This window comes from Equus quagga, chromosome 4 (genome assembly GCF_021613505.1).
Source record: "Equus quagga isolate Etosha38 chromosome 4, UCLA_HA_Equagga_1.0, whole genome shotgun sequence".
NCBI lineage: Eukaryota > Metazoa > Chordata > Mammalia > Perissodactyla > Equidae > Equus > Equus quagga.
In genome coordinates, this window is record NC_060270.1 from 112,335,362 (window position 1) to 112,361,437 (window position 26,076).

A 26,076-nucleotide genomic window follows, 5' to 3' on the forward strand; every position below is an offset into this window, starting at 1 on the left:
TCCTGAACTGCCCTGAGATACATGTTCCTTTCATTCCCCTTGGAACAAATTTCTCAGTTCCCAGCCTGCGAGCCACTCTAAGAAGTTCACTTTAGTTCCGCGTAGGGAAAAAAGAATTAACGTTTTAATAACCACTTCACTTTGTGGCTTTTCCGTTGTCTTCCTGTGTGACCTCGGCAAGGTACGTGGTCTCTCTCACCTTAAGGTGCATATGGGCCAGAAGTTGTCAGCATGGTTCCCTGGGATCTCAAAAATAAACAATGTAGGTATGTGAAAAGTTATTTATTAATGATTTGCCCACTTTTAAAACCTAATGATGTTTTTATTTCTTATCCAGGTATACTGTGATGTCAGGAACACCTGAAAAAATTTTAGAGCATTTTCTAGAAACAATGCGCCTTGAGCCAGCTTTAAATGAAGCAACAGGTAAACACTTAGAACAGTTTCATGTATCCATTAAATACATGCAAAGCATTATAAAAAAAGAAAAAAATCCTGGGGCCAGCCCGGTGACGCAGCAGTTAAGTGTGTGTGTTCCACCTTGGTGACCCGGGGTTCACCAGTCTGGATCCCAGGTGCAGACATGGCACCACTTGGCAAGCCATGCTGTGGCAGGTGTCCTACATATAAAGTAGAGGAAGATGGGCATGGATGTTAGCTAAGGGCCAGTCTTCCTCAGCAAAAAGAGGAGGATTGACAGCCGATGTTAGCTCAGGGCTAATCTTCCTCAAAAAGAAAAAAATATATCCTGAGTTCATTCTCAGTGTGTCTAGCCAAAGCAGTTGTAGAAGGGGATTATATGCATTAACATTAGAGGAGCATCCTTGTGTGGCCCAGTCAGGGAGTAATCCTTCTGACCGTCCTCTGCCCACTCTAGCCCTGGCTGACCTTTATAGATGGCTTAGTCTCATTCACACGTATTAGGAGTAGCCTTCCATAGGCCTCTGTTAGGTTGCAATTTAAATCCTGCCTATTCCCATAAAGGATTTGAAGCTGCCTACATGAAAAGCCCGACCTTGCTCCAACTGGGAGTAAAATGGTTCTCTTTGTGGCTGTACCTTCTCGGGCTGCCCCAGAGTATAACTAAACACCACTGTGCAGCTTCCTAGGGCTGCCGTAACATAGTACCACAACAGAATTTATTGTCTCACGGCTCTAGAGACTGGAAGTCCAAGATCAAGGTGTTGGCAAGGTCGGTTCCTTCTGAGGGATATGAGGGAGAGTATGTTCCATGCTTTTCATCCAGCTTCTGGTTTGCTGGCAGGCTTTGGCGTTCCTTAGCTTGTAGGCGCATCATCCAGATCTCTGCCTTCTCATTCACATGGCGTTTTCCCTGTGCCTCCTTCACAAAGTCTTCCCTCTGTGCCTCTGTCTCTGTGTCCAAAGTTCCCTTTTTTATAAGGAAACACTAATGACGTCATCTTAACACCTGCAAAGGCCCTATTTCCAAATAAGGTCACATTCTCAGGTCCCGGGCGTTTAGGACTTCAACAGACCTTTTTTGGAGGACAAAACTCAACCCATCACGCCACCTCACAGTAAGCCAGTCTTGTTAACTAAGACCCAGAGATTTGAGGGTGCGTGAGATGAATCTCACCAGTGAGCTAAGTGTTCTGAGTTTTTATATCATTCTCCACCTTGGTTACCATCTTGTACGTGACTTTGGAATGGTCCACATTCAACTATTTTTTCAAATCCTATGCTACTGGCCTGTCTCTCAGACTAATGGGTTAATATTTCAAGCACACTGAGCTCATAGAAGAGCATTTCTCACTGAAAGAAGTTCAAAGATTTATCTCAAGAACTGAGTGGTAGTTCAGAGTCCATTTCCATCCTCTTTGCAAAGTTATCGTTATTATTATATATCTCCTATAAGTATTTTACCACTGATTTACTTCCTATTTTATCTCCCCATTCCAGTTTCTCATTCTTTAAATAGATTATCTGAGGGGTTTTTTTATGTAGTGAATTAACTGGGGAGCAGTAGATATAAATGGTAGGATCTCTGGCTCCAGGGCAGTTAGCTTCACTTCAATATTTGTTGAGTCTCTTGTTGGGCAGCCACTAAGCTGGATGCTCTGGACCACGCAATGTGAACAAGAAATCAGCCTCCCGCCCTCAGGAAGTTTGTAACCTACTAGAGGACAGAAAGGAATGTGCAAATAGCTTGAACATCAGGCAGAATGTGGTCCGTGCTTCAGCAGCACTGACTGGCTGAGGGGACCAGGCAAAATGTCATGGAGAATATAGCCTTTAAAGTGGCCCTGAAGGAAGGCTGGTGACTAGTAACTGGAGATGGGGACAAAGCCTTCCACACTGAGGGACAGCATTAGTTCTGACCTAGAAGTGGACAAGGGAGAACAAGTGTTTTGCTTTTCTAGACTATCAGATACATAAGTGGGAGAAGGAAGGTAAGGTCTGAGAATTTGGGTACAGATCCTGGATGGTCTTAAATGCAAAACCAAGCTTTGGGGAATAGTTGAAGATGTCCAAGCAAGGAGAGTGTGGTAAGTTTTTCTTGAGAAAGGAAACCCTTGAGGGACCAGTTAGCATCTTGCTTGCTTCCAGGAGGCATACATAACCTCAAATAAACCAAATTTCCAGGACCCAAGGTCAGAAAAAATATATCAGATTTTTCCCATCTGATTAACTGTTTGCCCAGAATGTGTGATTGTGTAATGCGAGAAACAGCATCTTCCTTAAGGTGAATATTGACTCAAAAGGGAGATTCTGGTACATTAGAGACTATGGCATCTAAGGAAAGATCTGTAAGATTTGATGAAGAACAAATGTATCTTTCTTTTAAAGTCACCTCTAAGAGAAGTAGGGACTAGATTGTTGCTTCTTAAAAAATTAAAGCCTAGAAATCAGTGTGTTCTGTGGCTGGCACGTGGGATGTGGTTCCTGACCCTTCCATGTTTGATGTTTGAAGTAGCTTAATATCATAACTTAATATCAAACTTCATTCCCAACAGTTTTTCTGATTTTATTTTCTCACAAATAGTGTTCATGACTTGGAGATAGAGAATAAGTCAGTATCCTGCTCATAATAAAAAATAAGAACGTGCCACACAGTCATTCTGTTTACTAAAAGTAATCCTGGTTCAGGCCCATGAAACTCATGGATGCAGTGGGCTGGGGGACCCTTGGCATGTGTGTTTTACAATACAGTGAGAAATGTCAGAGTTGACAGTGAAACTGGTTTACATCATAGAAATGAACACCCCAGGGTTTGCCAGTACCTTCTCTTAATTTACCAAAACATCTCTTTTCTGCCTAAGAACTATTAGTTTCCTAGATTTTTTACTTCTATGACCAGCATTTGTCATCGAGTGACTTGAGAAATCATTTTCTAGTTGGAAATGATTTTTTAAAGTCTGTTCTCAAGGGTTACTGCATATGCATAGAGAACAAGAAAGCCACTTTGAAATTTGGGTGCTGGGTGGTTACCATGCTGAGTGACCAGCTCCCCAGCCTTGGAGTCCCCTACTCAGATCTCCACCTTAGCAACATTTAAACTACTCCTTAGCACAGGCTTTATCAGCAAGTGTTACCTCCCCTATCCTCAGAGAATGTATAAAACATATAAAGGTGACTCTAGATGTTAAATTCAGACAAGCCAAAATCCTTTTGTACTTAACAAAAAAAGTTGCATGCAGCTTCTGTATGGCACCTTCTCTGGCTCAGTATAATGGGCCTGAAATGACTGCTGACACTGAGTGACAACTGAATGACAGCTTGGGCTCACACTCACCACTTAGGTTTACATGAGTATAAGTATAATGGTAGTATCTGACATGGTAGAGGTCTTAGCTAACGCCACAGTGGTAATCATATTGCAATATATAAGTGTATCAAATCAGCACATTGTACACCTTAACCTTATACAATGTTATATGACAATTATATCTCAATTTTTTAAAAAATGAGTATAATGGTTAAACCTTTTGTCCCTGATTCCAACTTTGCCAAGATAAGTTATTTAAAACATAGACATTGGAAATCTAATTTACATAGTTAAAATTTTCCTATTTCTTAGCATTTCCCATTTGAAAAGTTAGATGTTTCTCAGATCTCAGCCAGTGTAGTTCATTTTTCAGTTGAAAATCCCCGTAGCATCTTGGATTGCAAGTGTCAGTGGGCGTACTCCCAGGGCTTTTAGATCTGTCTTCACGTGCTTTCCCAGCAAGGCTGCCTGGACAGTGCTGTCTTTGCGTTGAAGAACCAGCGTGAATTCAGAATGAAGCAAATGCAGCTTGTCTTGGGACTTGCCTTATTTCTCTTGCCATCTCCTTGCTTACCTGCTTGAAAAATAGCTTCAAATATAGGACATTCGCCATTGAATCTGCTGTAGAGCTTTCGTTTTGCTTCAGTTGCTGCTCACAGACTTTATCTTGTCATTTTCTCCTGCTTTTGTCTCCCTCATTCTCTGCACTTACCACCTCCACTTCCTATAATTCTGTCGCCTTCTCATCCTTCATTGCTCCCTCTTGAAATAGCAGGTGAAAAAGAGATATCGACAAAAGACATGGTGTAAGATAGACAAACAAATGACCATGTCTTAACTCTGCATGCATGATACTGCCCATGGTGGTTCTTTAATTATATGGGGCTTTTAAAAATATTTATTTATTTATTTTGAGGAAGATTAGCCCTGAGCTAACTTCTGCCACCAATCCTCCTCTTTTTGCTGAGGAAAACTGGCCCTGAGCTAACATCTATGCCCATCTTCCTCTACTTTATATGTGGTACACCTGCCACAGACAGCATGGCTTGCCAAGCAGTGTGTAGGTCTGCACCTGGGATCCAAACCAGTGAACCCCGGGCTGCTGAAGCGGAATGTGCGAACTTAACCTCTGTGCCGCCGGGCCAGCCCTAATTATATGTATTTTTTAAAAATTCATTGTGGCTAAGGTGACCAGTGCCATTTGTACAGGCTGTCTCTTTTTAAAATATTATACTTTTTGTCCACTGTCCTAAGAAACTGAATTTTGATCTCAGGCTCTGTCAACATTATTATTTTTATATGCAGTGCTTCTTTGTACAGCAAAACCCCAAGCCAACGTCTCAGAACCATTGACCAAGAGCCAATGAACAGATATTCTTCCTTTCCTAAAGATTTCTACAAGAACCTAATTTCCTTTTCTGCTTTGCGTTTTTTTCTTCCTGCAGATTCTGTTTTAAACGACTTTGTTATGATGCACTGTGTTTTTATGCCAAATATCCAGCTTTGTCCAGCCCTGGTGGCCCAATATCCTTTTGTTGTGAAAAGTCTCTGTTCACTTGAAGACACTCCTTAGGCATATGGCCATTATCGCATCTCATTCTCCGAAGGTAAGTCATGGCCCAGGCAGAGTTGAGCTTTCCACCCCTGTCAAATTCTGAAACATGAGCGGTTTTCCCCAGCATACACTCTCCAGCTCTCTCCAGCATGGTTTTTCCATGCCATGTTTAAGGATTTCTTCCTCGTTACCTCTGTAGAGAAATGGGAGCCAAGTTACCTCTGGAAGGTGATGCTGGTGACAAGTATACATAGCTGGGAGGTAGGCTAGAGAAGGTTATGGGGAAGAGTATTATGAGGGAGTATTATTAGGGAGAGTTCCCTAACTTTGGAGACAGCCTCGGTACCTCTGTCAGGATAGCTGGCAGAACGGACTGTGCTCTGCTTGTGTTCTTCCTCTAAGCTATGGTATTAATCAGATCACTAACCTGTGAGACAGATACAAGTTATCATTGTGGGGTAGCTTTTCTTTCACATTTGTCCTAGTCCGTCCTTTCCTCTAGATACTGAAATTAATGGCTTTGTTGCTGTTTTTATTATTATCCCATTGACTTAAATCAAAGATACAAAACCTGAAATTCTATTGCTACTTCCTCTAGACAGCTTGAAAACTGACTTTGTTTTGGGCAGCTTTTCAAGAGTCTGTTGAATTGACCAATTGGTGTGCAGTGTCTGGCACAGAGGGAACATTCGGAAAATGTGTATTGAATAAAAGAAGTGAATATTATTGATAAGTTACACCCCCAACTTTGGGGGGCATGTGAAAGTATCTTTTCCAGTTCTGCTTTATTTTTAAAGAAGCAAAAATTTAGACCCCAAAACATTTTGGCCTTTTTGAGCAGTTAAATGTGTTGAAGGAGAATGGCTTTCTTCTGAGCAGTCCAGTCAATGATGGCATGTTTTTCTTTTTCGGAATTATAATTTCCCTACCTGATTCTCATTTTCTTGTTCACCTATAATTCTCTTTGAAGTCAGCAGAATGTGTGAGGATAGATTTGGGTTGAATATGTTGTTCAGAGGGAGCTGCAAGAACAAGATTTGGGTATTTATTTGCCTGGAAACTATCTTTCCAAGTAATGACAGCTTAATGAGACTTACATATATTATATATTCTTTCTGGCTCATATTCAATTTTTCTCAAGTAAAATTAACACATTCAGGATCTCTGTGCTCTTTTAGCTTCATACATGGTAATCATTATTAGACCTTTGAGATTTGTTGGAAGGAAAAATAAAAACCACCATTGAGTTTAGACTTTTTTTTTCCAGCAGTTAGCATGTGGATAAGCCTAAGGCGAACAAAACTAAACAAAGAGTGAGAGTATAGTCCAAGTCATATCATCTTTACAACTCAAAGCCCCAAACGCTAAGCTTATTTTTTTTTTCACAAATTCTGATTTCGTCATTTGTTCGCTTGTTCTCCTACAGAATTAGTTGGAATCATTATATCTGTCTTTTAAAATAGAAGTTTCTAGAGGGAAGTCCATGCCATGCCCAGCTGGGGAGATGTGGGGGTAATGATATTGAGAGGAGGAGAAGACAGGAAAGTGAACAATGGAATCAAGGGAGGCCTGTGATGTGCAATCCTAATTCTTTTCTCAGTAGATGGAGGGAATCCAGATGGCTGGGTGTCGTCTACACCACCTAGTGCCCTCAGACGCTGCCTTCATACCTGGCCCTATGAGCGCTTAGATTCTCTTCATTGTTCTATTTTGAATCAACCCTCTATGTGTCAGGGACCATGCTAAGAACATTGACCCGGGTTATACCACTTTATTCTTACCGGAGTCCATTGGGTTAGTTTTAGCTTTTCTTTACAAATGAGAATTCTGAGGCTCAAAAACAATGGAGTGACATGCCCAAGGCAAGTGGCAGGGCCAGGATTCCTCCAGGTCTTAGGATTCCAAGCCTGGGCTGTGTCACTTTTTTCTTCACAACTTATGTCTTTAAAAGCTTATCCTTTAATTAGAGTTTAAGAACATTTCCTGACAATGTATTACATGAAGCATGTTTATCTGTGCTTCAGTTAGCTAAAACCAAAGTAAGCCCATTTTGTTGAAACCAAATAAATAAAGTGTCCGACAGAACTTTTCGCAATGATGGAAATGTTCTATCTCTGTGCTAGCCCAGTAGCCACTAGCCTTGAATTTGGCTACTGTGACTGAGGAACTGAACTTTTAATTTTATTTAGTTTTCATTCATTTAAATTTAAATTGCCACATGTGGCTAATGGCTACCATATTGGATAGCATAAGTCTAGTCCTTACATTCTGGGAATAAGAGCCTCATATAAGAATTGCTGTTCTGTAACGCTTAGAGAAAGCACCCCAGGGAGGCTGGGAGCTCATCCTGGTGCAGGCAAGAAACCAGAAAGGGCTCTGCCACTGAAGGTCATCTATGTGCAGATGCTTCTATGTAGTGCTGAGGACTCAATTTTTAGTCCCGTTCCCTTCAGGGACATGTTATATAGGCTCCTTATCTAAGCTACATTTTTTTGGTCATAAGTAACAGAAACCAACTGTGACTGACTTAAGGAATAAAGGAATTTATCAGAAGAGTATGATGAATTTAGAGAACTGAAGGAATTCTGAAAGAACCCAGGCCTTGGAAAGGGACCTCAGGGCAGCAACTAAAGACCCTGCTGTCAGGGTAAATCTACTCCAGGCGTCCTGGCCCTCCCCTCATTCCCACATCCCTGGGAAAGAGGGTCTAGTTGGCCTAGCTTGGGTCACTGCTGACATCTTGGTTGAAGGCACAGCACTTTTTTGAGCAGTTTCACAGAGATTGCCTGTAAAGAAAAACAGAGAAAGTGGAGAAATAGATGATGAGCAGGCAAAAACAAAAAATACGTATAAACTGCCTAACATCACATCCACAAGCGACAGGGAGACAGAATGTAAAATGGAACCGGGCGGTGGCGGGGGGGATCCATTTAACCCACATGTCGTTAACATGGGATGTGGGGATGGTAAAATACTGCCATTCCACTGAAGCGTTCACATTAAGTGAGATACTTTGGCTGAGTGTTTTCAAAGTACTTAATTTCTGTGACTTTTCATAGCAGCTCTGTGAAGAAGTCACTATTTTCACTGCTCTTTTTCCAAATCAATAAACTAGGATAATGAAAAATTATGATTTGCTCAGAGAAAGGCAATTACAAGTACAGAAAAGAAATGAGCCCTGAGTCACCGACACCTATTTCTGTCCTTAATCCACGTTGTATGTCTCCTCCAGTTTTGCTCTTAGCACAGAGGAAGATGGTAGAACTCTGTTTTACATTAATATTTTAAGCCTTTTATGTGCAAATGAGAGAGACTATCTATTCATTAGATATGCTTGGGACATGATGTGACCTGATGAATACAAGTGCTTTATAATGAGTTTTTAGAATATATTTGTTCAATTTCTGTACTTTTCATCTCCAGTTCTTTAATTTTTTTTTTTAAATCTGCACTTAAAATTCAGTTCCATTTTCCATTAATCTTTAAAAAGAAAATAAAAACCACCTATAACCCTACCAGGTATTACTATAGCTAACATTTTGGTGTGTATCCTTCCAGTCTTTCTTCAATACATATAGATATATACTTTTAAGGATAAGAATGGGATCATACAATAAATAATTTTGTATGCTTTGTCACTAAACAATATTTTGTGAATCTCTTACTCTGTCATTAAATACTTGTCCACACCACTTTTCTAAATATAGATAGCTTCGTCTTTTTTTTTAAAGATTTTATTTTTCCTTTTTCTCCCCAAAGCCCCCCAGTACATAGTTGTGTATTTTTAGTTGAGGGTCCTTCCAGTTGTGGCATGTGGGACACCGCCTCAACATGGCCTGATGAGCGGTGCCATGTCTGCGCCCAGGATTTGTACTGTCGAAACCCTGGTCTGATGAAGCGGAGCGCAGGAACTTAACCACTTGGCCACGGGGTTGGCCCCAGCTTTGTCATCTTTAAAAATAAAACCTTCTCCTTATAAAAAACTTCAGTTCACAGAAAAAGAGAAGAGAGCAAAATTCACCTGGTAGCTCATCGATGTTTTATTAAAAACCTTCTAGAAATTTTATAAATGAGATCATGTTATATGTGTTTTTTGGTAATATATTCTTTTTCTTTTAATAGAATGTTGTGGATATCTTTTCAAACCCAATATGTATAAATAAAACTACGTCATTATTTTTTTCAGATAATCCCACAAATATTTATTGAACACTTACAATGTGTCATCCGGTGCTGGGCAACAAGGTGACAAAGATGCGTGAGAAAAACACATTATCATTTTTAATGACTGAGAATATTATATGGTAGATATGTCATAATTTATTCTCTTAGCCTCTTCCTGTTGGATATTTAGATTATTTCCACATTTTTCCCTATAACAAATACAATGCAATAAATCGACATCCTCCCAACTAAATCTGTGCCCACATAGAGGATAATTTCCTTACTTTAAATTCTGAAAGTAGGCAAAAAATATGTAATATTTTAATGCTTTGATGTTTATTACCAAATTGCTCTCCTATTGTCTTAACTTTGTTTCTTATGATTAAACTCTGCTGTATTTTTGTTTGTACAAATAAGGCAGGCCTTCAATTCAGTAAGTAATCACAACTAAGTTAGTGTTATTCTGAATTTTAATAACTGTATCCTTGATTCAGAGCATTTCCATATCATTTACTTTATCTTCCCAACACCCAGCCCCCACAACGCCAAAAAAGGACTGGTATGATATTTATTTCATTTTCTCTGTGGGAGAAATCAAGGCACGCGGAAGCCATGTAACTACCTAAGTTTCCGCATATACTGGCACTTGTTCGGAGGAACTCCATGTAACACTACTGTAATTCTAGTTGCAGTGGACGTCGTAGTTGACTCAGTTGGTCAGTCTAGCTATTCATAGTAATTGGCTGCCCTTGACCATGATTGGTTCTCAAATTGCTGGCCCACGGTGGACTGGGCCAGTGAGATTCAAAGAGAAGTTTCCTGGGGCTTCTGGGTAAAAAGCTTTCTCAAAATTTAAGAGCGAGACCAGGAAGCCTGTAGCCTCAATTGCCAGTGACAACTATCCTACAGTTGTGAGGAGAATGAGCCCTATGACAAAGCTGAGTGGAGAGTCAGAGAAAAATGGAGTCTATGGTGACATCATTAGCACTTGGGCCAATCCTGAAGCCTGCCTTGCTAACAGATTCTCTGTTATATCAACAAATCCAGGTCTGTGTTCTTTAGGATAGATTGTTTCTGCAGCTGAAAGAATCTTAAGTGATAAATTGCTTACATTTAAATTCATAAACATTTAAATACAGCGATAATTTTGGTCAAATATTTTCTCTTAGTATCCTAATTTCTTTTGGCTTAATATTCAATACAAATTCTACGCTTTTAGCATGGAAATAATTTATGTAGTTTCTTGAATTAATGCAGAATTGCCGCTAAGTTTTAGCTAAAACTGCCTTTATGTGTATTATGTCCCTTACAGAAACAAAGTAAATGCAAGAGTTTCCCTTATGAAATGGCAGGGTCTCTATCACTTACTCTGTGAAGTTGACCTGGGGATGTTCTCTTCATAAGTTGACTTAGGTTCTCTAAGAATAACATTTATCAAAATTTGCTTTTCTTCTTGGTGAAAGATTTATAAAAGACCATCAGCCTCTTCTCTAGAGAAGCCAAGTTTTTAGCAACATGCTTTAGATTTCTAAGGAAAATTGTCAGCTTAAATTTTGTTGAAGCCAAATTTTATCATTGTAGTCCCCCATTTGGTTATGAAAAGTATTTGATCCATGTGTCACTATGAGAGCAATTTACTCCTGCAGATATGCAATTTGAGAGTTTATTTCCAATAAGGAAGACTTGGTTTGATAATGATAGGAACGTGATGTTCTCTTTGGAAGGAAATGCCGATATTATCAGATATTCCTCAAAGTATTTTATGTACATTTTCTCAGCCTCATAGCAACACTATGAGATGTGTACTCTTTTTACAATAAGGAAATGAGACTGAGCAGCTAAGTAATTTGCCCCAGGTGACATAGCTAGTAAGTGTTTGAACAAGATTTAAACCCAGGCAGTGTCTTGCATTAGGCCATGTCCTTACTGCTCTGCCACGAGGACAAGCCCCTGGCTTGAGACTGAAAAGAATACCCAGGAACTATAGGCTTCTAAAAATGCACAGAATTCTGAAAATCAGTGAGGAAAAAAGTATTCTGAGTAAGAAAATGGGAGGCATCTAAAGAAAATAACAGCACAGCAAGCACTCCTGTGAGCTCAGAGTTAACAAGTGCACACAAACACAGCAAGAGCTGCCCTGGTGGGAATAGCCTCACAGAGTTAAACCCAGAAATGCCAAGTCTTATGAAAAATTCCAAAATCAACCATTTAAAAGATTTTAAATGATTTCCAGAGGTGGAGCCATAATAATGATGATAGCTAACTTTTACTGAGCACTTTATATGACTCAGAGACTTTTCTACATGGTTTCCCAACATTGTTTTATCTCATCCTTAACAGCAATCCTGTGAAGTTGACTGATGAAGAAACTGAGGTTCTAAATGGTCAACTAACTGACCAAGGGTCTCACAGTTTATAAATGGGGAAGCCAGCATATGAACCCAGGTGGTCCAACTTCAGAACCTGCATTCCTAAGGATGTGCTGCATCGAGGAAGGAATAAGCCCAGTGCTCAGGATGTTGGGATGCTCCACAAAGGCAAGCAGAGTAGTAAAGAGGCCCCATAATATAGTGGGAAAAACAGGAGCTCTGAAGTCAGAAGACCTGTGTTTAAGACCTGCGTCTTACAAGCTATATTAGTTGGCAGTTGTCCTTAACCTGTCTGAACCCTGTCTGTATAATGGGGTAATTATACCTGCCCTACCCACCTCGCCAGGTTGTTGTGAAGATCAAATGGGGCTGTGTGTGTGAAAGTACATTATAAACCTTAAAGCCCCTTATAAATATTGCCCCATATAAATACGTTATTGTACCATCATGAGAGGAATATGGCATAATATAAAGAGCGTACAGAAGCTTTGTCTAGTCCGTGGGCAGATGACCCCCAAAGTTTGTTTTCAGCTGCAAGCAGAGATCTTGTATGCAAAGCAGGGTTTTGAAAAACAACAACATTGAAGAGTATCAGTTTGAATGTTGATAAGTGTTTTATAAATAGCTGCATAATTAGCATGTACTTACTGCAAAAAGTATACATAATATTTTATTCCCTGTTGTAGGCTGTAATGAAGCTGCTGCCTCTACATCCTAGGAGGTTTTCACTTACTTTCCCCGTGATAATTTTAATACGTGGAACCATTATTAGCTGAATTAAGAATAAGTAAATGAGCAGTAAAAAAAATACAGAAAAATTACAGGTGCCTGTGGTGAGTAAGATAATAACTAGGTAAAAATATATGAAATAATTACAGTGTTTGAACGGCAGAGCCGGCGTGAGGAAAATGACTCAATGGAATATGAAGCCTGCTGTTGGCAGGGTAGGAATAACTGTAGCCTGCACTGTGGCCGTCACCTCTTTGGAGTCTCAGCCCTAATAGCTCACTGAGTACAGATCCAGTCTGTCCTCAGCTGCATCTATATGATGCCAAAGGAGCTGATGCAATTCAATGGAGATTAGTCACTCTGAGAGTCTGTGGTCCTAAAGATTAAATACCCAATAACTGAAAGATTCTATTTGAAAGATGTCCCAGATGTTTTGGTATTTGTGTAGACTTAGTCACGCTGATAACATTGAATATGAACTTATTTAGAATGTATCTATGATCTGTATTTGACATCCCGACAAAATGGAATTTTCGGTAATTTAGATAAAGGGTTTTAAAAAGCTGTGATATTTTTTATTTTATTTTATTTTTTTTAGAAAATTTTATTATATATAGCACTCCAAACAGTGTGGTCAGCAAATATTTGAGGCTTTTTCTGTTTCCATGTCCTTGAACAGAAAATGTGGAGATCCACAATGAGTTTAAGACATGGTTCCTGCTGTTCAGGATTCTAATTTAATGCTCCTGGATAGTGCAATAAGAGAAATTTTATTACCATAACAAGAGAAACTTCCAGTTAGGATTTGAACAGTCAGTAGATTTAAGAATGTTTGGTTAGTAATGGTGAGCCACTGCTTTCTAAATTGACAGGTGTTGGAAAGAGAACTGGTTGAAACTATAACAGAGAGGATCTAATTCAGACGTTAGAAATTCTATGCCTTCCTGACTATCAGATTGTCAAGGCTGCAACAGTTAACTCTTGATTTTCTGTATGTGCTTTGTCTTTGAGAATTTAGGGGGATCAATTTCTAAATCTCAGATGGATTTTTCTGTTATCCAACCTAACTCTGCTATGCAATATATGTTAGCATAAAGGAATATTAGTGTCAGATAAAACACAGCAGCATACAGGTAAACAGAGTATTGGGGGAAATGAGAACTGAGTTCTAGTTTCAAGAATTCCATTGATAAATTTGGAAACATCATTTATCTCATTCTACCTCAGTTTCCTTACCTCTAAAATGGTGGAGTTGAGATACAATCAAAGGACTTCTGCAATTCACAGATTCTATGATTCTGTGAGTCATCTGAAATCAACTCAATGTGTCAGTGATGAGTTTGGCCACTTCGACTATGATGGCCTTCTTACGTGTGTTTAAAGTAACAACTCAGTGAATAACTCTCAATTCTCTTACAGACTTTTAACTAGCACTTTATGAAATACCAGAACCATGTTATCTTTCTGTGTCTCTTTTCCCCGTGAATTCAAACAGCCATATTGCTTCTTACCTGAACCCAACAGTCCTGATGTCAGGAGTTGTGGCCTTATTCAATACAAGTATTTCCTGATCATTTGACAAAATTATTGAATTACTATATGTTTGATGTCCTCTACTGATGTACTGTTAACATAGACATTGGCCAAGTATATACCTCAGAGAGTGTTCTTCAGATGTTAAAAGTATCTGATGTGTGTGGTACGCATTGATAATCCTTTCCAAATTGTTATTCGTCCTGGAGAAGAGTTACATTTTTATTCCACATAGGAATTTCACCATCAAATGGTTAATACATTATTTCCGTTTTAACCAGAGAAGGTAATGGTTTCTGCAACCTTCCTAAGGTGTTTGAATTTATGAACATACCATAATTGAAATGCTGGTTTTCGTAGGTTGCATTTTTGACATCCTATTGAGACAAGGAACACAGTGGGATGCTCTTTATTCTTTGGCTACTGTCTGAAGGGAGTATAGTTTTTCCCTCTCCGTAACTTTTTTGTAGGAGTTAAATAAAATCCAAAAAAATCACATGAGTCTTCTAAAACCCTGGGGAGGTTGTTAGGGCAATAAGTTGAAGCCCTGGCACCTCACCTGTAACCATTTCAGGTACAATCAATTACATATAACATTCTTCTCTGTGTCCCTTAAGAATCTGATTCAACACACTGGTCAGGAACGCAAAAGCAAACAAACCTTCAAGGGGAAAGGCAAGACTTTGTAAAACAAATCTGTGCTTCCTTTTGTTTTTCCAGAGGCAAAAATACTTCACTTTCGTGAGAACAGGGAGAAAGCTTCTTCCTAGTCCCTCTGGATTCCATCAGTGCTAGCTCCCAGGAAGCTGTGGAGTTACTCTTGTAGAGCTGAGGGTGCTCAGCCCTCGTTTAGGTATTCAACACACTGAGTCAGCTCTAGGAAACTTGGAACTTTAGCCAAAAAAAAAAAAAAAGAAAAAGAAAAAACCAGGACTCTGTTTCTCATTAGGATTTTCCTTTCCAGATGCAATTATTCTTAATAATTTCATGAACTCAAGCACTAATATCCAGTCACTATAGCCACAGTTTGAGAGTGTGGGGGTGGCAAGAATCCCTGTTTGGATTTGTAAGCCCCGCCATTTACTCACTGTACAACTTTGGGCAGATCGCTTCTCTCTGACCCTCAGTTTCCTCATCTGTAAATATTTCCTTTCCAGGTTTGTGGAGTATTACGTGATCATGTGAGGACATTAAGCATATTTATCAATGGTAAAACTCTCCACACATTTGAAGTGTCATCATGTTAAGCCTTCCAATCGTGTGTTCTATCTTTTATTGTACACAAAACACAGATTTCCCCAGCAGGAAAGAGAACAGGAAAAATCTTTGTCTTAACCCACAGAGATAATGTCGATTGAGTTATCCTATCCTGGGGCTTCATAGATTAGCCACAGGTGTGCTGCTGATGTCGCTGTACCCAACACACAAGCATTTGCATTGCTTCCTTGAGTCCAAGTCAAAATAATCTGGAAAGTTAGAATTATATCCATTTGATATCATCTTGATAATTCAAGCCATTTCAGCCTCATACCAGTGGGAAAGAATCTCTCCCTCCCTCCCTCTCTCTGTCTCTCTTTCTCTCTCTGTCTCTCTCCCCCTCCCTTGGGTGAACCAGTACAAATTTTTCAATTGGTCAAGAATTACTCTTTTGGTACCCACCATGTGCCTGACTGTGCTGCTAGGTACCATAAAAAGTAGTGATAAAATGTAGAGAGCCCAGCCATGCAATTCTTTGGAAGGAAAACCTGAGTTATACATACATACAAGCAAGAGACCAAAGGGTTAATCAAAAAAAGAAATAATTTTCACATAAAGTGATCTTTCTTCCCTTTTTTTATTGTAAGCTCAGAGAGAATTGTAGCAATACAGGTTGAGCAATTTTCCTTTTTATGAATCCCGTGCTCAATTTATGAAAGCCGTTTTGCAACCCATTTACATGCAGTAAACCTTTGCTTTAAGGTTCTGTCATTTACCTTGATCATGATTATTTATAGTCCCTTTAGAAAAGGCCCTTTACTGGTTTAGCTCTCAAACACAGCACTGCCACCAGGCAGTTTTCTACAGTGCTTTTAAGTCATGGTCGTAAGATAAGGCGCAGCCGGTCTTGTAGCCATCTATAAGAAGCAAACCTGTTGAAATTAGGAGTCTTGGATTCCAAAAACCAACTCTACACTCTCACTGTGTAATCCTGGCCCTTTGTGCTCCTTTACTGTCAGTTTAGCCAGCCCTGGGGATCTAGTGGTTAAGATCCGGCGCTCTCACTGCTGCAGCCTGGTTTCATTTCCCCACCGGGGAACCGCACCACCCCTCTGTTGGTTGTCATCCTGTGGTGGCTGCATGTTGCTGTGGTGCTGAAAGCTATGCCATGGGTGTTTCAAATGCCAGCAGGGTCACCCATGGTGGACAGGTTTCAATGGACCTTCCAGACTAAGACAGACTAGGAAGGAGGACCTGGGTACCCACTTCTGAAGAAACTGGCCATGAAAGCTCTGTGAAGAGCAGCGGAGCATTGTCTGATACAACACCAGAAGGCGAGAGGATGGCACAAAATGACCAGGCAGGGTTCCGCCCTGCTGTGCACAGGGTCGCTAGGAGTCAGAAGCAACTGGACGGCACTAAGAACAACAAACTATCAACTTGCTCTCTTGTAGAAAGGGAATGATCTTTTCATCATGAGACTATAAAGGACAGCTTAACTGAAGTACTCTATGTGCAAGTTACAGTGTAGGTTATACAGAGGAAATTATTCCATGAACTAATTGACTATCATATGAACTCTTATAAACCACTGACAAAGGACTGGTATGTCTAATCTACAGTCTTTCCTGATCCCATACTGTATTCTCCCTACTGTAATCCACAAGACAATGTAAACAGAGAGCAGAGACCTTTACCTGACACATGTAGTAGGCACTCAATTAAGTATTTGTGGTATTAATGGATAAATAAAATTTCTAGATGAAAGCCACTGTGCTAGGCATGGTACTGAATAGAAGACAAATAATACATCATCCCAAGCCTCAAGGAGCTTATAGTTTAGTTAAGATGGCTAGCCGTAAATAAACAAAAAGCCAATGAATTAAGTTGTGGTTTTAGACAAGAGAAGAAGGAATGATAGAAAAAGTGTGTTTGAGTCCCTCACCAGAAGATCGATACAGCAGGAACCTTTCCTCATCCTAACTCTGGGTGAGCTTATCTTCTTCTGTGCCCCCATTCCCTCCCATACGCTCTTTGTATCAGTCAGTTACACAGGACTAGATGCCCACTCAGAAGGGTTTACCTGAAATGTATATAATAAAGGGGACTGTAGAGATGTGTGCAGAATTATGGGACCCAAAAAGAGGTGGCAAGGTACGCAGAGGCAAGCAACAGCAAGAAGCATTACCACCTCTAGAGGTGGAGGGTATGCAGGGAATGTAATCAGAGAGAGAACTTAATCAGGCAGAGTCTGATGAGAGCTGGAGCTGGGCACAAGAATCCTGGTGAACACACAAGTCCAAGTGGAGCCTGCAAGTCTAACTCCTTAGGCAACTCCCAGGTCAAACACAGCAGGTGTTCACAAGGGTTTGTATGCATTTGGTCCAGAACCTTTGTGGGTGGGGCTTTTCTTGAGGGCTAAGGGAAATTCTATCAGTCCGAAGGCTAGCTTTCTAAAGCTGAGATCCATCATTCTCTGCCTTGCAACTAACACAGTGAAATGAGTGTGAAATGGCTAAATGTCTTCCTTGACTCCTTGGCACTTACCATGCACAGCCCTCACAAGGTACAGAACAGGAGAAAATGGATTATGCCCTCAACAATAAGAGACGAGTCATCCGGCTGGTTTTACAGTGGGCCGCCATGTATGGAGACGTCCTACAAGAGGATGACGTAGCTATGGCTTTCCTGGAGGTAAGCAGGAGTCATCCCATCCAAGAATAAATACATCTTTGTTCCACAATACAGGGACTGCCCAGGCAGCTTCCCTGGAGAGACTGTAATTGCAAATTCTAGACTTCGTTAACATATCCATTCATCAAGAAAGTACTTTAAGAAAAGTGAAGAAGTAAAAACATCATCCATTACCCTGCCACTTGAATTCAATAACTGCTAGCATTTTAATGTATTTTCATTTGATCTCTTTGTCCTTGTCTGGTTTCTGTAGTTGTAATCACAGAGTACTCATCACTGTGGAGGCTGCTTTTCCACTTAACTTTATATGAGGATTTTTCTGTGTCATTACAGTCTTTCTAATAAAAATTTCTAATGACCTTTGAGTAGCTATGCCTCAGATATGTTTATTTTTTCCTACATTGTTGAATATTTACACCATTACCACTTTCACCTTCTCAGAATAATATCGTAGTACGTATTTTTGTGCAAGTAGGACTGTCCTTGGTTACATTCCTGCAAGTGGGATTGCTAAATCAAATCGTAGATTTTGAGCAAAGTGAAGCAGATAATTTTATTGAAGAATTATACTAGGACATTGAGGTAGTTCTGAAGAGAAGTAATTTATTTCATCAACACTACTTTAAGCTGAGCTTTCCTGTTCCTTCCCCTGGCTCCAGCCCCACATTGCAGCCTTGACCCTGGCATTTAATCCTTGATGACTCAGTCCAGCCTCCAAAACTTACATGAGGACCTTGCTTCTGTGCAGGCAAAAGGCAATGTGGCTTCTATTTCAAACTTTATCAGTCTGTCTGTTCAAGAATGAATTATCCAAAAGAAACATACCCTCTCTCTTCTTTTGAACGTGTCATTTGGCAGGCAGAGAGAGGTGAGGCAGGGAGAAAGGACGGACTGTGAGAGTCCATCAAGGCTGTGGAATGAAGTATTTGGAAAATATAAAGGCATAATAGTAGCTTGGGGCCATACATTGACTCATGGCCTCTACCCATTGAGTAAAGAACCATTTTGCAGATGAACCAAAGTGGCAATTCAGCTGGCACTGCCACAGCTCTCATGTTCTTCTGTGGAGGCCACTGCTCCTGAACAGAGCAGGGCACAGCTGCTGCTGCTCTGTGGTCAGGACAGTTCCCAGGACGTCAGTAAAGAGACCTGAGCTGGTGGCACAAACTCCGCTCAGCATAAATTCAGTACAGTGCTGAAGACCATGGCTGCATTTTTACCACCACCAAGTAACCACAACTAATAGTAAATATTAAATAACAAATACTAAAATAATATTCAAAATAAATACTAGAGTTTTCCTGAAAAAATTTTGAAGTGGAAAAGTGCTCTTAGGGTAAACTATAAAATGACCCATTCCAAAACATTGCATTACATTGCCTTTCATATAAATATCATATACACAATTCATTTGCAATTTTTTTAATTTAAAATTTTTTTATTGTGGTAAAAGATATTAAACATGAAATTTGCCATTCTAACCAGTCTAACTTTACAATTCAGTGGCATTAATTACATTCACAATATTTTGCAACTGTCACCACTATCTATTTCCAAAACTTTGTCTCACTTGCAATTTTGAATTTAGACAAATTGTAACATTTTCTTCTTCTTTTTTATCTCCAGTCCATGAAACCATGATCTGGAGACACTAATGGAGCAGATGACACAGGGGTGTGTCTTTATTGCTCTTTACAGAATTATGTACCTTTTGCGGTTCTTGTTAAAAGCCTGTGACCTTTGCCAATTACAGGAGTTTTATGTGTCTGTGTCAGATGATGCCCGGATGATTGCTGCCCTCAAGGAGCAACTGCCCGAGCTGGAGAAGATCGTCAAGCAAATGTAAGGAGGGGCTTGGCTCTGGGGTGTGCTTTCATCAAGTGAGCGCTTGCCTCTCAATCACAACATCTTCCGAAAAGTCCTTCCCCCAAAACGGTGAAAGCCACACAGTGTTCTGATTTGGGCGGGGTGGGCCTCGGGGGTAGATGGTGCAGTAAGGCCAGATGAACAAAAGGACTGAGATTCTGCTCAGCTGCCTTCTGTGCTGGGCTGCCGAGAGAAAGCCTGGAAAGGCAAAGATCCTCCTCTGGGGCATCTAACTCAAGAAACTTGGGTCCCTTTGGTTCCGAGGAGTGAATCCAGTAATAAAATGGTCAGTGGCATTTAAAGACAGCTTGAGGGGAATTACTTAGATGGAAAATTCGCTTTCTGCTGCCATAGCTGTTGATAGTGAATATTTGCGTCCTCTCAGTAAAAATGTAGATTTTCGCATGCTGTTCCTTGAGCCATAGATTAACTACTAGAGAGAGTGTGCGCTACGAGATACTTTGAAAACGGGAAACCCTGGCTTTTAACATCGTTCTGCAAGAAATCAGCCTGTGACAAGAGCTGATCTCTTTGCTCTCTCCTCTGTGCTTTGGTCTTTTAGTATTGACATAAGGAGGCTCATGTTCCCTCCTGAAGGGCTGCTGTGATTTCATTTTCTAACATAAGATTAAAGTTATATACAAATGAAGCAATTTAAAATAGTAGTACCAATGGTATTAAATAATGTGCTTTCTCTATTTCTCGTAGTTCAGAAGATGCAAAAGCTCCACAAAAGAAGGTAAGTGGCCACCGATTCGGATTGTCTAGTTGTGCCCTGTAGAATGTCAGTTCTCCAGAAATATGGTGTTGCACTATATGAAAGTGGTGTTTTTATAAATACAAAATATGTTATCTTCATTTCTTGACTCTGGCTGCTTCTCAGATCTGTTTCCTCTGAGTTGCAAATGTGCTTCAGTCGTTCTCCTCATATGGCATTTGCTGTCGTATTATTTTTACAGCACAAAGTTCTTTTGCAACAGTTCAACACAGGCGATGAGAGAGCCCAGAAGCGCCAGCCTATCCGTGGCTCTGATGAAGGTGAGAATTCTCTTGCAGCTCACGGCTGTGTAGGTTATGTAAAGTCAGAATGAAATATCCCCTCTGGGAATCATCACCTTGGACCCACAGAATAGCTTTTCCTGGGGTGCCCCCTTTGCCCTCCAAATGGTTTGCTTAGAAGTGCCCTTTTGTGTTCCAGTTATTTATGTTCTTGAACTCCATGCCTGGAGCTGAGGTGCTTGTCCACACTTCCCTGATTCTGCCTCTCCCTCACTACCACCTTTCCTTGGAGGAAAGAAAGATGACCTCAGGGACCAGTTGTTAAGGTTGCCCACCTCTTGGAAGAGCTGGCGGAAGGTGGCTGGCACTTTGCAGATACCTGGCAGAGGTGGGGTGCCAGGGTCATCTGCAGAGCAGGCTCCTGCCCAGGGAGAGTGCTCTGGCCCTGAGCACAGCCCCGTTAGCAGCCATCAGGGAGGTGCAGATGCAGCCTATTCTTGTTTGGTTGGATAAATTTCTCCAAAAAACCAAAGTAAAATTAATAACAATGACAAAATTTTCATTTTAAGCCACAAGTGAATCTTGCAATTTAGGAATGCCTCTAAACCCAAGAATTACAGTAGCTGGAATTGCTTCCAGGATTTGTGTGTTCAGAGGTCAGCCTGTGGGTGCCATATATGGATGTGCTGGGCTAAATACAACCCAAGCCATGTGGCCCAGCCCCAAAGTCTACAAACCAGTGAACAAGTGAGCAGGAATGTCAGCATATGTTCTCGGCCCCAGACAGAAGCTCCCCTGTTTGCAGAGGTGTTAATGTTGGCTCCCCCCACCACACTGGGCACCAGCAATCTAGTTATCAGCCTACAGCACAGCACTTCCTGTATTGTGAAAAAGAAAAGCTCACAGACCAGGGCTGACACAGAAAATTGGCCTAAACATATTTCTCATTTTTCCCATCTTTGTTGGGTTTTTGCAAATATCTGTTGTTGTTTTTAATTGGGGATGGCAGCCTTATCTTAGACCAATGCTAAGGTGAGGAGTTTGGGGAGGGGGCAGGCATAAGCATAAACACTTGCGTACAAATAAATACAATACTAAGAATGGCAAGATGATGCAAGTATTGAAGGATGTCTAAACATTTTGCATAGCTTATGGTTTTCTTAAGAATTCCAGGGACCAATTTACCACATTGTTACTGCCTTCCCAATAGTTCTGTTTAAGGTCTATTGCATGGACCACACCTACACAACCATTCGGGTGCCGGTAGCCGCCTCAGTGAAGGAAGTCATCAGCGCAGTTGCCGACAAACTGGGCTCCGGAGAAGGCCTGATCATAGTCAAGATGAGTTCCGGAGGAGGTAACAGCCCATCCAATAGAATATCCCATCCAAACAGAAACCCCGCCAGGGGGTAGCATGGCCCTTCCAAGCTGATACAAGGGGACAAATCGGTGCTGTGGGTGCTCCCACAGATAACAGAAATAATGCGGTTAGAGGTGGGCTGGATAAGTATCTAACACCCCCTATCTCGTAGGTACCCACTCTAAAGCAGGGAGAGGTGAAGAGATCTATCTGAGCCAGCTGGACTGAGGACTCTGGTGTGGATGTCAGCCTGGAGTTCTTTCCATATAAACTCTAAACAAAAAAGGTTAAAGCCATGGAGCTCTGAGAAATGTAGACCCTAAGAGGGCATCTAGGTTAACAAGCTAAAGTCTGAAGTTGCAGGCAGTCAGAGGCTACTTCTTTTTAGATGGTGATGGTTTCCCTCCTTACCCAGTAGAGAGGGCAGAACCCAGCTCACTGAACGAAAGGAGGAGTATTTTCCCCAATGGGATTGCCTGATTACTCTGTGCTTTCCTGAAATGTCGTTTATTCACATTTACTGGCCACTTAGTGTGGCCATGACAGGAAAGGATGAGTTAGACACAGCCCCCACGTTTGCCGGTGAGAAGGTAGACAGTAAATAAACAGCTACAGTCCGTGCTGGCAAGAGTCCAGAAATGGTCAGCAAGTGTTGCTGTGAGAGCCTGGAGAAAGGAGCAGTAAGGTTCATTTATCCAGTAATGGTTTGATAGCCATTGGGGGATCCTACAGGATCAGGTGAGCCATTTCTGCCATGTTTAAAGGCAAATGATTCCACCGATGTAGGATTTTAAAGTGCATCTTGGATTCCAGAGATCCCCCCTTCCATTTCTGTGCCAGCTGCACAAGACCCACGATGTCTGCCCTCACGGACCCTTCTGACACAGTCTTCCCCTCACTCTCCCGGGTCCCTCCCTCACTTCCTTCAGGTCTTCACTCAAATGTCAGTGTCTCACCGAGGGCCCCCGTCCTTTCCTTGATTCCCTTTCTAAAATCACAGCCTCTCCCCTTTACACATACTTCCTGGCCTGCTTCCCCGCTCGATTTTCTTCTCCTCATCACTGCTCACTCTCTAATATATTTATCTTGTTCACTGTCTGCATCCCTCACTATGATGTAAGCTCTTTTTGGACCGGAATTTTTTTCTGTATTGTTCCCTTCTGTATTCTCAATGCCTAGCTAGAGCAGCGTCCAGCATGTAGTAAATGCTAAGTAAATATTTATTGAATGAATTCAGTTTGGAATAAAGAGGCTTAATCTGGGTAATGCGGTTGTCCTCTGAATTAGGGAATATGTGAAAAAATGATAATAAATTTGCATCTAAATGCATGTGGGATCTCAGAAGCTAAGTTTTCTAAAAGTGGTCTTTCCATCTCCAAAGTGCTGGGCATTATTACCATCTGGAAACATAACTTGTTACATAAATAGCAAGTGTGGTTTTTGTATATCATTACGGTTGGAGCACAGTACTGGGTGAATTGACTCTCCGGTATTTCCATTCCTGTTTATGGTCATTTCTGATGGCATCCTGAGTGTCGTGTGCTACGTGAATGCTGCGTCCTTTTTATCCAGCGGGTCCCTTCAGTACTGTATTTTATGCAGTCGCTCTGCATGTTCCGGTAATTCACTGAGCTGGCAATTTGTTGGTGTGATTAGAGCAGTGCTGCAAATCTCAGATGCATTTAATAGGCAATCTCATGCTTTTTATGTTCACAGAAAAGGTGGTGCTCAAACCTAATGATGTTTCAGTATTTACGACGCTCACCATTAATGGACGCCTGTTTGCTTGCCCGCGAGAGCAATTCGACTCACTGGTAGGTGTGGATGGCCTCCTTGGCGCAGCGTCTGCAATCAGAAAAACTTGTCTGCAGCTTAATTTTGCAGTCACGTTGGACCTAGTTGCTAAAAAATCTTGAATGCTACGTGGCTTTTTCTTTTTCTGCGGTCTATTAGGTAAGCCTCGGGTGTTCATTTGAGATGCTCTGATCTTTAGATTTCCTTTGGTGGAAATTAGCCAAGGAGCACCACTATTGGGACATCATTCAGCTTTCAGAACTCTTTGTAGTCATTCCTCTCCTTGAAATGTCTCCAGTTTAAATATTAATATTAAAAATCTGAATACTTAGGCCAGGATGGAAATAATTTTTTTAAGACAAGATATGATTTATCATACTCCGGGGATGTAGATATGCATTATGGCAAAGCTACTCTCTGGTCTAAGAAAAGTGCTCTTCCCAGAAAGTTCTCTCTGTCTTATGTAGGAAACACCAGAGGCCAGCAGTCCTCCCTAAGTCTCTGAAACACTTGTTCCCAGCCACACAGAGCTCTCTGTGGATAAAGAATTAATTGGCTCGTGCTAGTAATTGAATCGCCTACTCTCTTTTATGCAAGTGGTAGGGTTCACTTCTATTTATCCTATAAAAATTAGGCATACATTCACAACAACATGGATGGACTTTGAGGGAATTATGTTAAGCGAAATAAGCCAGATAGAGAAAGACAATCTCTGTATGACTCCACTCATATGAGGAATTTAAACATGTGGACAAGGAGAACAGATTAGTGGCTACCAGGGGAAAGGGGGGGTGGGGGTAGGCACAAAGTGAAGGGGTGCACCTACAACACGACTGACAAACAATAATGTACAAATGAAATTTCACAGGATTGTAAACTATCATAAACTCAATAAAAATTAACTTAAAAAAAAAAAGGCAGCTCCTCCCACCTGTACCTACTGGGCTTCCTATTCCACTTGCCAGAGCCCTGACCCGGTTCAGGCCCTCAACTCACCACTGTCCTCAGGATACTGGGCTAAGGGCTTGAGCAAGACAGAGCTGTGGAGGCAGGAAGGGGGCACTGTGGGCTCGGCCCTGTGGTTCCAAGGTGTAAAGAGGGCATTGCAACTTCGCACCAGCTCAGCCCACCTGCATACAGAGCCCATCAGGTCCAGGCCATGGGGGAACCCATGCCAGGTGAAATGTCTGCCTTGGGGCTCAGTGGGCTGACCATTCTGCCTGAACCATTCACTGGCTCCACCCATAATCTCCTGGAGCAGAGAGTAGGGCTGCTGCCTTGCCAAAAAAAAAAAAAAAATTAGGCAGAGAGGTGAGTAGCTATTAAAGAATCTTTAAAAGCCTGTTGGGCCAGCTCAGAGGATAAAGAACTAGTTTTTTCCATCTTTGGACACACAGGGCTTCTTTATTAAGAAACATGCAGGGGCCCGCCCGGTGACCAAGTGGTTAAGTTTGCGCGCTCCGCTTTGGCGGCCCAGGGTTTCGCTGGTTCGGATCCTGGGCGTGGACATGGCACCGCTCGTCAGGCCTCGTTGAGGCGGTGTCCCACATGCCACAACTAGAAGGACCCACAACTAAAATATAAAACTATGTACCAGGGGCTTTAGGGAGAAAAAGAAAAAATAAAATCTTTAAAAAAGGGAGAGAGAGATGCAACACAGGAGCTAGAGGTAAGGTATATCGTGGGAGAGAGTTTACCTGCATGGCTAATGCGTGAATATGTTCACCTTTAGTGAAATCAGAGTCTATAGATAAACCAAGATTCCCCTCCTTGGACTTTTTAGAGCTCGTTTTAGCCTCATGGTAATTCTGATTTTCTGATTTGAGGAGAACCCTCTTTTTGCATTTTTGTGCACTCTAGCACAGTTAAGTGGATTTTTGCAATATCTTGAATTTACCTGGAGAAGAACTTGGCAAATGTGGCATTTGTTCTCTTACCAATGCCTCCTCCCTCGTGGCCATGAGCACCCTGGCCTTGCCTCACCCACTGGTGCTATAAGATCTGAGTCTACTCATAGTCCTTTTCATATATTTTTTTAGTCAACTACATTCATTGCTTTTTAAAAAATATTTCTCAAGATTGAAGGATT

General features: G+C 41.2%; 1 protein-coding gene across 10 annotated transcripts in view; it reads left to right on the forward strand.

Moving 5' to 3' along the window:
• Positions 1-26,076, forward strand: part of RAPGEF4 (Rap guanine nucleotide exchange factor 4) — a 296,243-nt gene that overhangs the window by 243,237 nt on the left and 26,930 nt on the right. For all 10 annotated transcript variants that reach the window (XM_046658760.1, XM_046658761.1, XM_046658762.1 and 7 more), the window contains 8 exons: positions 338-426; positions 5,173-5,251; positions 17,818-17,968; positions 19,722-19,810; positions 20,543-20,573; positions 20,794-20,872; positions 22,044-22,190; positions 23,910-24,007. In XM_046658760.1, coding sequence (XP_046514716.1) covers positions 338-426; positions 5,173-5,251; positions 17,818-17,968; positions 19,722-19,810; positions 20,543-20,573; positions 20,794-20,872; positions 22,044-22,190; positions 23,910-24,007 — 763 coding nt within the window. The remainder of the gene's footprint in view (positions 1-337; positions 427-5,172; positions 5,252-17,817; positions 17,969-19,721; positions 19,811-20,542; positions 20,574-20,793; positions 20,873-22,043; positions 22,191-23,909; positions 24,008-26,076) is intronic.